The 17,885-nt window shown below is 44.1% G+C and overlaps 1 protein-coding gene across 1 annotated transcript in view; it reads left to right on the top strand.

The window, feature by feature from the left end:
- FBLN2 (fibulin 2) overlaps positions 1 to 17,885 on the top strand; it is a 225,170-nt gene that overhangs the window by 198,170 nt on the left and 9,115 nt on the right. The window contains exons 9-13 of the mRNA XM_015428721.1: positions 4,901 to 5,035; positions 8,548 to 8,685; positions 8,955 to 9,098; positions 14,315 to 14,443; positions 16,445 to 16,570. Of these exons, the coding sequence (XP_015284207.1) occupies positions 4,901 to 5,035; positions 8,548 to 8,685; positions 8,955 to 9,098; positions 14,315 to 14,443; positions 16,445 to 16,570 (672 nt within the window). The remainder of the gene's footprint in view (positions 1 to 4,900; positions 5,036 to 8,547; positions 8,686 to 8,954; positions 9,099 to 14,314; positions 14,444 to 16,444; positions 16,571 to 17,885) is intronic.

The raw sequence follows: 17,885 nt of genomic DNA, 5'->3' as shown, positions 1-17,885 counted from the left end.
AGAGAAGAAGAAGTAAAGGCTGAAGGACTCTGAATTGTGCCTTTGAGAAATTTGGTTCCAGGGGATGATGGGGGGCACTGTTATTGGGCAATTAAATGTAAATGGGGAGGGTTAGAAGTTCTAAAAGATTGACACAGTTCATAAGAAGTACAAAGATGTTGGCTTCTTTACTTTCTCCCTTATATGTAGTTTTCCCCTCCCCCTTTTCTGTTGTAGTTTTTTGTAGTGTTAAAAAAAATCAATAAAAAAAATCCCCTCCGGGGGCAAAAAAGAAAAGAAAAGAATTTTTTAGTCAGTAGTGGGTTCTTTACTTTCTCCCTTATATGTAGTTTTCCCCTCCCCCTTTTCTGTTGTAGTTTTTTGTAGTGTTAAAAAAAATCAATAAAAAAAATCCCCTCCGGGGGCTAAAAAAAAAGAAAAGAAAAGAACCCATTGTATATGGAAACTGTCATGAGCCCGCTTTGTGGGGAGGGCGGGGTATAAATTTGATAATAAATTAATAAAAATAAATGAGAGCCATGTTTGTTACAGTGGTTAGGAGTGCAGACTCTAATATGGAGAACAGGGTTTGATTCCCCACTCCTCCACCAGCAGCCAACTGGGTGACCATAGAGTTTCCCCTCGGATGGTTGTGGCCCCGCCCCCAGCATGCCCAGCATCATAACGTCACTTCCTGGTGACGCACACGCTGGGGTGGGGTTCCCCCTGGGGCCCGATTCAGCAGTGGCGGAAATCGGGTTTCCAAAGCGGGGGTTTACCCGCCACCCGCCCCCACTTGGCAGCCCTATGTCCCGCCCTCCCTGCAAGTGAGCTCAGGGTGGTTCACAACAGTAAAGTTACAAAACCATCAAAACAAGTATAACAAATCAATAATTAAAACAGTAAAAAAGGCACTAAATTCATAAGGTTCAACAATCCTAAGTAGCTGGAAACAACTAGGTCATAAGCCAAAGAACAGTAAAGATCTTATTCATATAATTGTCCCCAGATGTCATGCTAATGTCTCAGTGTGGGTTTGTGCAACTGATCCCCAAAAGCCGCTGTCATCAGCTGCTGTAGCATTGTTTTGTCACTCAAAACTGTTCTGCAGAATGTGGAATTTACACGTGATGCAGATGGGAGGCAGGTCTGAAAACAGCTCACCATCTGGTATCCTATAGGCAACCTCTGCTACAACGTGTTTTTTTTAAGGTTTTGTAATTCTTCAGTTTACATACTCACACACACCCCTATCCATTAAGTGACTGCCATGCTTTTGATTTTATTTATTTATTTAGATTTATGTCCCGCTAGGGTTGCCAAGTATAACTTACCTCCACAGCGGGGGACTCCCGGGTGGATCCCGGAGCGTGCGCGCGCGCGAAGCGCAGGTGTGCTGCACGCATGTCACCAGGAAGTGACGTTATGACGCCGGGCACGCTGGGGGCGGGGCCACGACCATTCGAGGGGAAACCATAAAGTCACCCAGCGGCTGCAAGTGGAGGAGTGGGGAATCAAACTCGGTACTCCCAGATTAGAGTCTGCACCAGGGGTCATTTCGTAGAAAAAGAGCTAGGGGGACTCATTAGCATAACTCATTAGCATATGCCACACCCCCTGACATCACCGGAAGTGTGTCCTCCCCACAGCCGGCGGCGACCTCCAGCGGGCACCAGCAGGGAGCTCCAGGCCCCGCCCTCCCGCACCTCACTCGGGGGATGGCGTCCCCCCGCCCCCCCCAAATGACCCCTGGTCTGCACACTTAACCACTACACCACACTGGCTCTCCACTAGGCCGGGGACAGGGCAGAAAAAAAGTCTTGGCCCTGGTCGAGGCTAAGCACATATCATTTGGACCAGGGACAACCAGTAGATGATGGTCCGCTGAGTGCAAGGCTCTTCAGGGTACATATGGGGAGAGGTGGTCCCTTAGATATGTTGGTCCCAGGCCACATAGGGCTTTAAAGATTAATACCAACACCTTGAAACGGGTCCAGTACTCAATTGGTAGCCAGTGTAATTGGCGTAGCACTGATTTTTTAAAAAAATTATTTTTGTTCTTTTATACGTTACAATCCATACAATACGTAACACAACACAACACAACGTTCTTTCATGTGTTACAATCCATACATTACATAACACAACATACAAAAACCAGGGAGAGTAAACCGCAAAAAGATGTGAGTTATATAACCAGCATAAACACTGATTGAATGCACGCCCACACAGATGTCACAGTCAGCAGGTGCACCACCACATTTTGCGTTAGGTGGAGTTTCTGGATCAGCTTCGGAGGTAAACCCATGTAAAGCAAGTTATCGTAATTGGTGAACATTGCATGGGTCACTATAGCCAAGTTCTGGGGGGGGACGACGACAGAGAACCATTTGCCTGATCTGCCAAAGATGATCAAAGGCTGACCTGGCAACTGTGGTGACCTGGGCCTGCATAGAGAGTGAGGCATCCAGAGTAACCCCTAGGCTCCTCACCTTCTGGGCCGGCACTAACGGTGCCCCATCCAGGGCAGGAAGCCTGATTCCATAATCTGCCTCCTCCCCAGCTCAGGTACAGGACCTCCGTCTTTTTGGATTTAGCTTCAGCTGACTCTGCTGTGACCACCCAGCCACAGCCTCCAAAACCCTGTCCAAGCTCTCTGGGGCAGAGTCCAGGTGGCCATCCAACAGCAGAAAGATCTGGGTGTCATCAGCATACTGGTGGCAATCCAGCCCAAACCCCTAGACTAAACTGGGAGAGGGGGTGCACGTAGATGTTAAAATTCATTGGCGAGAGGATCGCCCCCTGTGGCACTCCACATTCCAATGGATATCACAAGGAGACCCTCTCACCAAGTGCCACCTTCTGTCCCCAACCATGGAGAAAGGAGGAAAACCATTGTAAGGCAGTCCCCCGCACCCCTATGCTAGCAAGACAGTGGGTCATAAGGTCATAATTGACCATGTTAAATGCTACCATTAAGTCCAGAAGCAACAGCAGCCCTGACCCACCCCAATCCAGCTGTCTCTGGAGGTCATCCGTGAGAGCAACCAATACCATTTCCATCCCATGATCAGGGCGGAAACCAAACTGGAATGAGTCCAGGATGGATGCATCATCCAAGAAAGCCTGAAACGGCTCAGCCACTGCCTTCTCAACTATCTTGCCCAGACACAGTAAATTCGAGACTGGGCAGTAGTTGGCTAGGACCACAGGGTCCAGTGATGGTTGTTTTTTTTTAAAAAAAGAGCAGATGTACCACCACTCTTAAAAATTGGCTTTGGCTAAAGAAGTTTATGCCACAATAAGCAAGTCTTGAAGGTACCACAAAAATAACAATGTTTGTTTGGGTTTCCCCCCCTGCAATAAATTAACACAGCTAGTCCTCTGCATTTTTTTTGCATTCTGTAGTGATTCCATTGAACTCAGCTAAGCTTCAGAAAAATTAATGTTTCTGGAATAAGTTTCCTATTTGTGTCCGATGAAGGAAACTTTGACTCTCAAAAGCTTATACATTGAAACTCTTTTTGGTCTTTAAGGTGCTACTGGACTCAAATCCAATTATTCTTGAATAAGAGGAAAACACTACTCCTTGGTGATTTGTCGGGGAGGGGGGGCTTCCCTTAATGTTCATAGCGACTGCTGATGCAATTCTACTAGCAGTTCTTGCTGTCTGTAACATAACTTTAGATCACTATAAGTTCCTACTTGATACTATTTAAAACTGATCAGGCTACAAGTGAAAACTGAGTATGTAAGAACACAAGACTTGTACTCCTGCTGTATCAATCTTGTTGGATCTGGTTTCCAACAATGGCCAGCCATATGCCTTCTGAAGTTCACCAGCTGGGCATGATAATGGTGGCCATTGTCTCTTGTTTGCCACTAGATTGCAGCAGTTGCTACTGCTGCTCCTTACAGTGGTAAGAACCCAAACATGAAAAACAATACAGGCCCCGGTCACATGGGCCGGATATCGTGGGGGGAGGCGTGGCTAAATGCCCCGAAGGAAACTAACACGTGGCTGCCTGGCTGCCCGAGCACATGTCCCGGTCGAGGTCCCGTGGTTCGGGGAAATGCCAATCAGATGGGTATCCTGCAGCACGGCAAAGAAGCCGCGCAGCGCGATCGCACTGGCAACCGCTCTTTTATGCCCATGCTGTTCCTGAGGGGCCACTGACTCCCAGTAACAAAATGGGTAGGGTATTGGGTGTCAGCAGGAGGAAGAAGTAGGTAAGCCACTTTTTGTGAATGCCACAGATGTGCACAGATATTTGGATACATGGTTCTGAAATGAATCCCTATATAGCCTGACACCGTTACATTCAAATGTGTGACCCTTAAATATAGAATGGTGGTGGAGAGCAGCAGCAGCAGCAGATGATAACAATGGTTAGAATGAGTCTTGTCTCCTTTGTCCAAACTCCTATTAAGTAGAATGCCTATTCAAAAGGTGGCACAGTGTGCTGCCTGATTCCTCATGTGGCTCTTACTCCCAAAACAGAGGCATCTTTTGTGCTGTGGCATAGCCCAGGACATTGAATCACTCCAAAATGCTTAAATTAACATGAAATTAGAATTACGTATCCTCCTGTTAGCAAAGGCTCATTCTGTGCACGATATGCAAAGATTGCTGTTAAAGCCTTCCTAACTCCTGTATCTAATTAATTCTTTCCATCTTTCAACCTTGATCATTTCACAATTCAGCATTAAAAATGGAAATATATCTACAATCTGTGTCTACCTATGAAATGAAAGTGTCTTAAGCTACTCTACAGTGGCAGGAAACTCTGGTAAAAGCGCCATGTAAATCTTTCTTTTTAGGTAAATTTTTATTAGATTGTTGAGATTTTTTTTAACATACAGTGACAAGAAGAGAAATGACTTGGTACATGATAACGTTGGAATATATTTTCTTTTGCAGATATTAATGAATGTGTAACAGATGCTCATACCTGTAAGAGAGGGGAACACTGCATTAACACAATTGGGTCATTTACATGCCTCCAACAACTCAGCTGCCATTCAGGCTATGAACTTAAGGATGGAGAATGTGTTGGTGAGGCCAAGACTTTACATATATACAAGTGGAGAACTGCTTTTTAATGGCCAGACTCATACTGCCAATTTGTATTACACTTTATGGGTATTCCTGCATGGACAAAAGTATCAGCATTTTGAGCTGAGATATGTATTTTTCTTCCATAAGTGCATTTATATTTAATGCCTTTTAAGATAAAGAGTAGTGATTACAAAACCTATTTTTATTATTCTTGGTGTATGACTTAGTTTCTGCCTGGTCATGATGAGGAATTGTTGAAGGAAAATAATTTTGAAATTCAGATTTATAGTATGCTAATTTAAATATTTTTTAGCATTTCCTGGTTATGAATGTTTTTGGGTTTAGGGCCTTACTTTAAAAAAGAGGCAATTGTATGAAAGTTTTTTCAATCTGAGCCAGTGGACTGCAAAGATTTTACACATAGTCTGTTATAGCAAAATTGAGTAGAACCTTGTGGTACCTTTATGATTAAGTGGCAGATTATAGATGAACATTTGTTGACCAGAATCCTTTGCCTTCATCAGTACATCTGATGAAATGGGCATGTTTATGGCATAATACACCTGTTACAGCACAATCCGGGGGGGGTGTGTGTTAAAATTGCACAGAGATGCAATATCTCTGAGATATGCTGGTATATCTCTGAGATGTGCCAATAGATTGGCCCAGTGGCACTGTGCCCCAGCCATGTGTCGGCAAGGCAATGCCACAGAGCAATGCCAGTGCAAGCTAATATGCTGACAGGGAAAGGATAGACCCAGGATTCTGACAGGAGTTAGATGGTTCCCCTAACCCTCCCAAACCAATGTAAATTTAAGCCATCAAAACTGCTGTGTAGCCCACAGGTGCCCATACAAGGGGATAGGCCAATTCCCCTCCCCACAGGTGCAGTCCCACCCCAAGATCCTGGCTGACTAAAGCTATAACCAATCCTCCCTCCCCACCAGCAGCGAAAGTTCCCCCACCCCTAATTACAGTCCCCCCCAGCACTATATAACCCCCAGCTAGGCACTCCATAGTTCCATAGGTGGGGCATGCAGCACGATACTCTGTCTTGAGACATCTGTCCTGTGCACACAGAGCATTTTGAGCTGAGATATGTATTTTTCTTCCATAAGTGCATTTATATTTAATGCCTTTTAAGATAAAGAGTAGTGATTACAAAACCTATTTTTATTATTCTTGGTGTATGACTTAGTTTCTGCCTGGTCATGGTGAGGAATTGTTGAAGGAAAATAATTTTGAAATTCAGATTTATAGTATGCTAATTTAAATATTTTTTAGCATTTCCTGGTTATGAATGTTTTTGGGTTTAGGGCCTTACTTTAAAAAAGAGGCAATTGTATGAAAGTTTTTTCAATCTGAGCCAGTGGACTGCAAAGATTTTACACATAGTCTGTTATAGCAAAATTGAGTAGAACCTTGTGGTACCTTTATGATTAAGTGGCAGATTATAGATGAACATTTGTTGACCAGAATCCTTTGCCTTCATCAGTACATCTGATGAAATGGGCATGTTTATGGCATAATACACCTGTTACAGCACAATCCGGGGGGGGTGTGTGTTAAAATTGCACAGAGATGCAATATCTCTGAGGTATGCTGGTATATCTCTGAGATGTGCCAATAGATTGGCCCAGTGGCACTGTGCCCCAGAGCAATGCCAGTGCAAGCTAATATGCTGACAGGGAAAGGATAGACCCAGGATTCTGACAGGAGTTAGATGGTTCCCCTAACCCTCCCAAACCAATGTAAATTTAAGCCATCAAAACTGCTGTGTAGCCCACAGGTGCCCATACAAGGGGATAGGCCAATTCCCCTCCCCACAGGTGCAGTCCCACCCCAAGATCCTGGCTGACTAAAGCTATAACCAATCCTCCCTCCCCACCAGCAGCGAAAGTTCCCCCACCCCTAATTACAGTCCCCCAGCACTACATAACCCCCAGCCAGGCACTCCATGGTTCCATAGGTGGGGCATGCAGCACGATACTCTGTCTTGAGACATCTGTCCTGTGCACACAGAGCACAAAGAGTTGCACTTCACTGGTGGGAGAGGCATAGAGAGGGCACTTAGCACTACCACCCAAGGTGGAGAACAAAGTCCATTCCGTGTGGCTTCCATTTATCATTTCAGAATCCTAAGATGTACCCCATTTCAGAGGCTTAACCTAATGGGTAACAGGTGATCAGGGGTGGGAATCCAGCTGCTGGGAGTCTGCACCTTTCCCCCTCTTCTCCCTCACACAAGACCAGCTGCCATCTCAACGATACTGGCTCCCATACCTGAGTCTCGTGGTGTGTGCATATGGGAGTGACCAAAGCCAAGCCCACCTGGCACCATGCCCCATGTCAAGAGTGTTCCCTGGAGAGCTACCAATGATGGGAAAGGGGAATTCTAGCAGCCTCATACTGAGCTGTTTGCACACTCCTTTGACAGGGTGCCACTCCCCCAGGTGGAAGACTGGGCACAACTGTGCTGTGGGATGCCTAGCAGCTGCCCCCTGTACTCTTGTGGATCGGCTGGCCAAGCAAGCATGATCCATTGTCTTGCAGGATCCCCCTTTTGTGTTTTGCGGGGGCAAAATGTCAGCTTCAAGGCTTTTGCCTGCCTCTCACCTCTCCCCATGTAGTGATTGAACCAGATCCCTGGCCATGCTACCCCAGTGCCTTTCCACTATTACCTGTGCAATGGTCTCTGTGGCTGGTGGGTGAAGTCAGGGCTGTAGAGGAGTGTCTGATGACATGCTACCTTTGAACCTATTATCTTGGCCAAGTGGTTAGGATGCTGTTCTTGGGTGTAGGGGCTGTGGGTTCTGCCTTTTTTCCCTGTGGGCAGCATTTTGCTGCCAGTGGGTTCTTGCTGAGGACAGGGTAGATGTCCTGTCCACTATACGGTTGTGTGTGGGGGGGCTGCTTGGGTCATGTGCCTCTGTTGGGCCTGTGTTGTTGTTGGACTTTTCCTCCCTGTCCGGTAGGGTTGCTATGGACTCTGGCATGCTTGGTATGCCATCTATGCCATGTGGAGGGGCACATGTTATTTCCCCTGGCAGAATAGCTATAGAATATCTATAGGGAACAGACCAGTGGCACTGCTTTTGCATTGCCAGGTGGCTGCCACTGCCAGAGCAGCCCTCAGGATTGTGCTGTTAATCTTTATCATAAAAGTTTGGATTTTAGGAAGACACTACTTAAAAGTATTAACTCAGTTCACTTTGTTGTGTTTCTGGATATCTTTTCACAGAAATGCCTTAGTTAAGATTACTAATTTCAGGTTCCTTACAATTTGTGATTGTGCTTGATACTATTGTAATATTTTTTATATCTTCTTGTAGAACCAACTTCCACCCAAATGCTTTGAACCAACCATGAAGAAACCCAAATGCTCTAAGAAGCTAAACATGCATTATTAGACATTTGCTGTTAAAATATCACTTAGGACTCAATATTTATTAATAAAATTAGAAAACCTATGGGTATATTAATGAAGAATATCTTTTTTTCTTTAAAAGACATTGATGAATGTGAGAGAGGGACTCACAGCTGCAAGATAAACTTCATATGTCAAAATACAAAAGGGTCATTCTATTGTGAATCAAAGCAACGATGCATGGATGGGTTTTTACAAGATCCAGAGGGAAATTGTGTGGGTGAGCATAACTTGAGCCATGTATTCTTAATTAATGTTCTTAAAAGTTCAACTATTTTCTTCTCTTAAAATCCACAGCTCCCTCCCTTCCCAAACTATTTGCATAATGTTAAATTTCTAAATGTTGGCATAATAGATTCTCATCAGCCTGGAATTTATTGCATCATAAATCAGAACCAAATGGAGAGGAAAGGAGTGACAGCGGGGAGATGGCTGTCTGATTAATTTAATAGCTGATACTGCTACATTAATATACATTCTCTTCTACAGACATTAATGAATGTACATCACTTTCTGAGCCATGTAAGCCTGGATTCAACTGCATCAATACTGTGGGGTCATATACATGTCAGAGGAATCTGTTAATTTGCAGCAGAGGATATCATTCAAGTGAAGATGGAACCAGATGTGTTGGTAAGGCTCAGCTCAAGGACTGGGTTGAATATTTGGCTGATTTTAATGCAACCTCATCATTACATCCAACAGTTTTTGGAATGTTTGGCTGATTGTAATGCAACCTTGCATTCTCATCATTACATCCAACAGTTTTTGGAATTCTTCTATTCTGTATTCAAACTTTCCACAGATACATGGAAGGGTTTATTGCAAACATTCCATAAAACATTGACAGCGTCTACATTCTGTTTTAGTTTGTGATGGAATATCTTAGTTGCCACAGAAAGGATGTCCACCCACATGTTTTGCTATATCTGAAGATGGATTTCAACATGTACAGATTTGAGTAACACTGCCAAATCCATGAGGTTTTGTCTCTTAAGTTCTTTTTTGAACAATGCTGCTTGTTATTATTATCATGTGGTGGGAGCTCACATTAAGTATTGTGGAATGAGGATGTTAGTCTTGTTTGTGAAGAAAGCACTCTCATTCCAGTTTTTACCAACAGGAACCACTAATCTGAGCCAACAGAAAATAACTACCAATGCATCAATAGCTGTGGCATAGCTGTAAAATGGGTCCAATCAGGGGTCGTTTCGTAGAAAAAACTCAGCACCCAAGGGGTAACTTCAGCGTATTTTCAGAATTTGGAATAGTGGCAGAGAAACAGATGTGTGAGTAATATATTTTCAGTGCACATGGGCTAGTGCATATCCGTTACTGGAAGGTTCATGGACATCCAAATATCTTGTGTATATTTCCCAAGGGGAGATGGACATTCCACTTTAGAAGAGCTGAAACACAGCAAAAGGGCAAGCTATCCATGTATATGCTTTTCTGCCACACATTTCAAGGTGGGGAAAAACACCTTTATTTCTCATCGGTTTTGGCCAGTTTAGACCTGGGGGTGGGGGTGGGGGTGGATGAAAGATTGTTGAAGTTAAGATGGATTTTGACTTACATTTTTGAATATGAATGATATAGTATTTATGGTGCCTGGTGATGAGTGGCAGAGGGCCAGTAGGGAACAGAGTGCTGATGTGGTGTCCTGGTTAGAATGTGAGATTAGAATCTGGAGGCCCAGGATTGGATCCCCACGGAAGCTCACTGAGTGACCTTGGGCCAGTCACTTGTGTTTACCCTAGCCTACCTCTTGTGATGATAAAATGGAGGAGAGGAGAATAAGGTAAGCTGCTTTGGGTCCCGTCCCCACCCCGGGGAGAAAGACAGGATAACAATGAAGCAAATAATAAATATATAAATCATGGAGCAGTGATGAGGGAGGCATGCCTTTACCAGCACCTGTCGTTTAACAGTGAAGGTAAAGAGGTCAGTTCAAAGAATGTTGTGCAGTTGATGAAAGGTCATTCCTCAGATCCATATTTACAAAGTGCTGTCCAAGCTGCCCCCTACTCAGAGTCTTGATGTTTAGTACAGTTTCTTTAGATAAGGTAGGAATATGAAGAACAAACACAGAAGATTCTTATTTTTTTTATCCCTAATAAAAGGCGTAACGATGGATAATTGGGTTTCATATTAGATTAATCCATGGTAATAGAAATATATCACTGGGACAAGTCTCGGCTGCAGAACTGTGTATGGGTGGTCACTTTCCTTTGTTTAGAGAATTCATCTTCCCAATAACATTCATTCTCTTTAATTCACTAGGTTGGTTAGCAGCACCTTCCTTCTATATTTAATTGAAAAATACTGCAGTTTTCATAAGATATGGTGCCCTTCTGACTGAATAATTTTCTGGACCTAATTAAAGGCTGAATGCACCGGAACACACAATTTCACAGAAACTAATCAAGAGGCTGAACAAATGAACTAATGGCAACTAAAGTTGCTCATTTGCAGATTTAAATCAGTATCAAAATTAACTTTTTATGCTTCCCCAGTTGCAAGGAAAGCAGTAAAAAGACATCCTATTAATAAAAAACCTCCTCCTTTATGATATGGATTTATATATTGCCATGTTTATTAAAAGGCTGCTTATAAAATAGATAGCTCAGGAAATATTGCTAAGCAATTGAAGCTTCTACACTACAGATTTCTACCATTTGTTTTTAGAATTTTCCAGTCATCTTTCCATGCTGAAATTAGATTAGATGTATCTGATATCATCGTGATTCTCTGCGAGACTGGTACAATTTGACAGGTAGGCAGAATAACAGACGTCCAAGAACTAGATCAGAAAGTTCATTTGGAACTCATTTGGAAAATGTTATTTATTTATTTCTTCTATTATTTCATTAATACCTCACCTTTCTCCCCAATGAGGGACCCAAAGCAGCTTCCATTGTTCTTCTCGCCTCCATTTTATCCTCATAAAAGCCCCGTGAGAGATAGGTTAGGCTGAGAGTGTATGACTGGCCCAAGGTCACCCAAGAAGCTGCCATGGCAGAGTGGGGGTTCATCCATTCTGCCTATTCTTTCCATTCATCCATTCCCTCTGTCTTGATCCTAGGGAAAAAGCTGGTTGAGCCAACACACCTTACTTCAAGCTTTTACTTCTGGATGCCTTATAACCTGTTGAATAAACTAACCATTTTTATTGAAATCAAAAACCAGCGCAGCTGCTACCATTCTGATACATTTTATCTCTTGTGGCCCAAATGCTTGGGAAATACTGAAACAGAAAAAATCCATACACATTTATTTATGCAGGGGACTTTCCAATCTCATTGTTTACTATCCTAAAGAATGTTATATCTAAGTAGCATAGAACCAAGCAAAGAAGGCGCACTGTCAGAAAATAAGTTTTGAGTAACCCAGGCCAAAAAAGTAGTTTGAAATAAATAAAAGTTTATTTAAGGAGATGTAGTATATCTTGGGGCAACCCTGTGTAAACACCAGTAGCCAATTTCAGTGAGAGATCAACGGACAGGATGGCATTGGTGTGGCAGGAGGACATTTCTTGAGTGGTGGCAGTAACAGGCGAGAGAACAGTGGCTGTGTTAGGAATAAGCAGTGACTGAGCTGCTGCTGTGAGTGAAGGCTTGGGAGGCACTGCAATGGAAATGTGACCAGTGGGAGAACTAAAGGTCTTATGGGGGTGAGTTAATTGGGTATTTAATGCCTAGCTTGGCAAGACTGGAAAGGGCATCTCTGGAACTCACTTAAAGCCCATAAGAGGAGACGGGTCATAGCTCAGTGGGGGTCATGGCTCTTGCATCTGATTTGTAGGCAGAAGTTCCCACAATAAATACCTGGTATTTCCAGTTAAAAGGACTAGGTAGTAGGTGATGTGGAAAAAAAATCTCTGGAGAGCTACTGGCAGCCTGAATAGACCATTCTGACCCTGATGGCCCTTTGATCTGATTCAGTAAAAGGCAGCTTCATGTGTTCATGTGAGAGCCTGGAGAGAAGAAGGTGGTCAAAGGTGAAATAACTTCCTTCCCTCTCATCTGAAGCCACCAATGAGTGGGTACATAGTGGAATCACAGGGTGGCTGCTGCTGTCACAGAAGGCAAACCTGATGGGGCAATCATACAATATGAAGTTAGGCACATTGGAAAATACATACAAAAATAGCATCCTAAGAATTAAAACTCTGCATTTCCTACAGATAAAAGTCAGGTTGTCCAGTCACAGCAAGATTGTTCACCAGTTCACAGTTGACACAGTTACTGTTCATCGGAGAGCAAAGCCAGGCTCCTTCTCACAGCATGTAGCGAGCTCTCTATTGTTGATCTAAGCAAGGAAAACCAAACCCTCTCCATTTCGGAGTTACAGGTGTCAATATTGACAGCATGTGTCAAGCAGGTCTGAAAAAATCCAAAAGCAAGCATTTTGGTTACAGTCCAAATTGGACTTGGGCTTAGAGATGATACAGCCAGCCAGTTGCCTAGGAGTAAGTCCCTTTTAGGCATCACTTAACTACAGATATGGTCAGAGGAGATGTCTGTTTAACATCCAGGTTGACACACAATGTTGAAGATAGAAAATATTGAGAGAGAAAATAACTGGGATAGCTCAGTCTGGCAGACTGAAAATCCCGGGTGGTAATATGCCTGATGTTGTGAAAAATGTATGTCTTGTGTTCTAGAGGAATATCAAAATTAATATACAAAGCAGCATAAGATTGTCCAGCACTGGCCCCGGTCACACGGGAGGTTTTGGGCCGGAAGAGGGCCGGATCGGGGGTGCAGAAAACGGGCGTGAGCACACCGCCACATCTGGGAAGCGGCGCGCACCCGTCCCCGATCCGGCCCTTCGGGCCGAAAATGCACTGGAAAAAGGAACCAGCAAAAGAGGAGCACTTACCTGAAACTGTGCAGCAAGCGTGGCCGTGGGATCACCGGCGCGCCTGTCTTCAGGAGCATTCGAGGCTCCCAGCCGAACTGTGCATGCGCACACATGCGCAGCCAGGTGCCTCGCACTCCCTTCCGTGGCTTTCTCCCCGGCATCTGATCGTGCTGGGGAGCAACTGCGCAGTGGCTCATGGGATCTGTCTGATTCCACCGCCGCATGTTTCTTTTGGTGCGGCTTTACAAAGCCGCACTTTGGCCGCATCAATTTCCCCCCATGTGGCAGGGGCCACTATATATTTGTTGGCAGTCACATCTGTTTTGCAGGGAAGCCTCAAGTCTTATTTTCTCATTATATTATATATAGATTCCTTGGGTAGTGGATGTGTCAACCAGTTGTAACAATTTGTAAATATTGTGGGCATACTTGAGTGTAGTAAATTACAACGTGAGGAGCGGTCATGTCTTACTTATTTTGTATAGGCTGGGGACAGAGTTCAACAAGAGAAGACATCTCTATTTGTGATGAAAACTTACCTTGGTTTTGTCATTTTGCATCACTGAGTCTCCTATCCTTTTCCAGAAAAGGTCAGCTTTCTAAATCAAGCATAACAAACAAAACAGCAAAACGTCAATATCAAATGATGCTGTTTTGACAACACTGAGGACTGGGTCTTCTGTTTGGAGCAAAGCAACAGTATGCACTCCAGAGCTTTGCATGGAATATTTCATGTTATTTCGAAACTCTGACCATCAGAACTGCAGAACTGCATGGATGTGTCTTTGGGAAAGGGACTAGTGGAAGCTAATGACTTTTCATGCAATGCCAGGAAAACATTAACAGTGCTTCTGTTTCATTTTTCCCTCTTGCAATGCAAGCTCCTTCGTGCAGTGCAGCTGCCCCCAAATGGCAATACGCAGAGAATGACCAACAGCTTGACTCAGCAGGCTTAGAGTAATTGCTGCCTTTTGCTTCTTTAGACGTTGATGAATGTGAGACGGGTGTGCACCGCTGTGGAGAGGGACAGGTTTGTCATAATCTACCTGGAACTTACCGCTGTGAATGCAAGATGGGATATCAGTATGATGCATTCAGCAGAACGTGCATTGGTATGTATAGCAGAAGAGACAGTCATTCTGAAGGATGAGGCCTGGATTGCAAACCAGTATTTAGTGCTGTTGTTTAGAGTACACTTACAAATTCTAGAGCACCCTAGCTCAAACAAGATAATAAAATTACTTCTGAAACAACTTGCCCTCACAGTGTCCAGTTACCTGCAGCTCATCTATTCATCAGAAATATTCATTGAGAATATGTACCTAACTTATTTCAGTTACGGGTTATTGATTGGGTAATCCAAATATGGTATTTTCCTCATAGGTTAAAACTTTCCTCCTGGGAAAAAAGCTCACTGAATGTCTGCACAGCCTCCAAGAAAACAGGCCATGGGAGACAGAGATATAAACTACCAGTTTAAAAATTTCTAGCACGTAGTGTCTCTCCACAATTAGGGACCTGGACTTTCCATTACATCTGTTCCTATATTATTGGACTTCCATTATCTGGATGCAGCAACTATTTCACATAGGTGTTAGCAGGGCTTTTTTTGTAGAAAAAGCCCAGCATGAACTCATTAGCATAATAGGCCACACCCAACAGCAGAAAATCATTAGCATATTAGGCCACACCCCTGACTGCAGCTCATTAACATATTAGACCAAACCCCCATACCTTCCCTTGGCTTGCCCGGGCGCCCCGTGGCTGCAGGGAGCCAGGGCAAGCCAACCCTTGGACAGGCCAGGGAAGCGTTTAAATGCCTTCCCAACCCTTCCACCCCCCCCCCGGCCCACCCACCTCAGAGTCACCAGGGGGGTCACTCTCCAGGCCTTCCTTCTCTAGTCACGCACACTCAGAGGTTTTGGCTGTAGTGGGGGTGGCCAACTCTGAAGCCAGCCGGAACTCCGTTCCTGTGCGTTCCTGCCCCAAAATAGCCCTGGGTGTTAGTGAAAAACATGATGTGGGTCCCGATCATATGGGCTGGATAATGCGGGGGGGAGGCATGGCTGTTTGCGCCATCGCAGTTTGATCCATGATTATGCGATCAGACATGACGACAGTGCAGCGGGGTTTTGTCGGTCAGAGGCCGCAGCAAAGACAATGGCTGGAGGGGATAGCTGCGCGCTGGTGCGATCACACCACCCAATTCCGTCAGCAGCCTGTGGCAAGCGGGTTGCTAGTACTTCTTGGCAGGTATTTTTTAACTCTGGGTTTTCAGCGGGAAGCCACGGGTGCACTACACTTGCCAGATGTGGCGGTGTGATCACGCACGGATAATTCGCCCGGCATCCATGGCTCTCCTGCGGCAGATTCGCCATGTGAACGGGGTGTGGTAACCAATGTCTTACGTATGTGGGAAGAATTGTGTGCAAAGTTTTCAAAAAGCATCAGTGAAACCTACAAGCTTTCCCTCTGCAGCAGGTCAGGAGCAGTGGGGCCACTATAGAAGTGAAATTAGCAAAGAATTCATCAGTTTTACATATACTTCCCTGGACTCCCTGAAGCAGGGTGGTTGTGGAAGTGTGTCTTTTTCACTGTTGCTCTTTGTAGCCTTTCAAAGAGACTAGATCAGTGATACAGTGTCTTGGGAGCCATGTGTGGCTCCTCTGATCACCATTCCTAAGTGTGGCACTTTTGGAAGGTGGGTAAAGCCCTTGCCCGGTGTCCAGCACAGGAGAGATGTATATGCTCTTTTGGTCAATGACAATTGCAGATGTGGCTGCCCGAAAGCCATGGTATGGGTACCACTTGACTAGATAATGCATAATTAATGCTGAAAACATGGATTATGGCATGAATAAACAATACTATCCTGCTTGCATGTGCCCATGTAAAATAGGATATGAAAATGTAGGATGGAAAACTCTGTGAAACCAAAGACGCTGGCTTTGTACATTGCTATTGATAGAAATAATTGCTCCTCCTATATTTCATCATTTGCTTACATTAGAATACAAAGCAAGGAAATATGAAATCTGCATCAATCACTATTATATATGCCACCCCCCTGCCCCATCTTGCAGTTTTCCTCATATATTCTTTGTTTATGGCAGATCTAAATGAATGTTGGAACTACCCTGGCCGACTATGTCAGCACTCATGTGAAAATACTCCCGGGTCCTATCATTGTTCCTGTTCTTCTGGCTTTCGTTTGGCTTATGATGGGAAGCACTGTGAAGGTAATTAGATGTGTTATAATGTCCTTTGATGACAAAGAGATTAAAGAAAGATGTGTGGATTGTGGAGCTCTTTCAAGGAAAGCTCAATGATAAAGATGTTTTATGTGCAGAAGGTCCTAAGTTAACTGGCATAGCCAGTCAAAGTAGAAGTTGCTGGAAAAGACATTTCTCTGTCTGAGACTCTGAAGAGCCGTTTCCACAATAGCAGAACCACTACCAGTCAGTAGACAATGCTGAGCTAAATAGACTAGGGATGTGCACCTGAAAACATAAACAAAAAACCCTAAACTCAATATTCTTTGGATTTCTGGCAGAGCATAAATGCTGGCATTCCATGATATTTGGGCCCGTCAATTATTTGGGTTCATTATTTGGGTTCATTATTACCTGGGGAAAACTTTGGGGGGGGCTGTTTGTCTACCAAAGAACACCCAAATTGCGGGGGAGCTAGTGCTGCCTTTCCTCTAAAGACCCACCAAGTTTTAATTGGAATCTCCAAGGGGTCCAATTCTTTGGGCCCCTGAACAAGAAGCCACCAGCTATCCAAGCTGCAGAGCTGCAAACTGGGGGTGGGGGGGGAACAGCCCTGATAAAGGGCACCCCCCCCAATGTATGTTTTATACTGAATCAGACCCTCGGTAAATCAGATGCAGTACTGTCTATTCAGTCTGGCAGCAGCTCTCCAAGATCTTAGGCAGACACATTTCACATCACCTACGACTTGATCCTTGTACCTGGAGATGTCAGGTGTAGCAAAATGCATTTTTTTTTTTATTTTATTTTAAGTACCCATGGGTACACTTTTATTAATTTTTTCTTTTATAATCTACAACAAACAAATCTACACACTACAAACAGACACTCTACTACACATAACATGTATACCAAGAGTACAGTTACATTATATGCTTATATCCAATTATTTAATTAATAGAAACGCTCTATCACTTTCCATTCTTCTGCATTTTATTTTGAGGTTTCAGGACTACCCCACAAACTCCTATGTCGGTGAGGTGGTGGGTCAAAAGATCATGGTCGACCATGTCAAACGCTGCTGTGAGATCCAGCAAACCTGTCATACAAACACACTTGTTTTAAAAAAGTTTTCTGAATTACCAGAAGGGGGAACTCAATTGCTCCCAAGTGTCCCCAAATACCAACCATCAAACTTTTGGAAATGCTAATGGCCATCCTGGCCAGAGACAATGAAATGGCCAGCTCACACTTTAGAAGTTGACAGGGGGATTTGGTGGTGATGCACATAACAGTGGCATAAGAGGCTTGGTAACATCTTCCTGGGGATTTCAGGAAAGGA

The sequence above is a fragment of the Gekko japonicus genome, unplaced genomic scaffold, assembly GCF_001447785.1.
Source record: "Gekko japonicus isolate JY-2015 unplaced genomic scaffold, Gekko_japonicus_V1.1 scaffold695, whole genome shotgun sequence".
In the NCBI taxonomy this organism is placed as follows: domain Eukaryota; kingdom Metazoa; phylum Chordata; class Lepidosauria; order Squamata; family Gekkonidae; genus Gekko; species Gekko japonicus.
The sequence above is the reverse complement of the archived record's forward strand: the minus strand, read 5'-3'. Positions and strand labels throughout refer to the sequence as shown.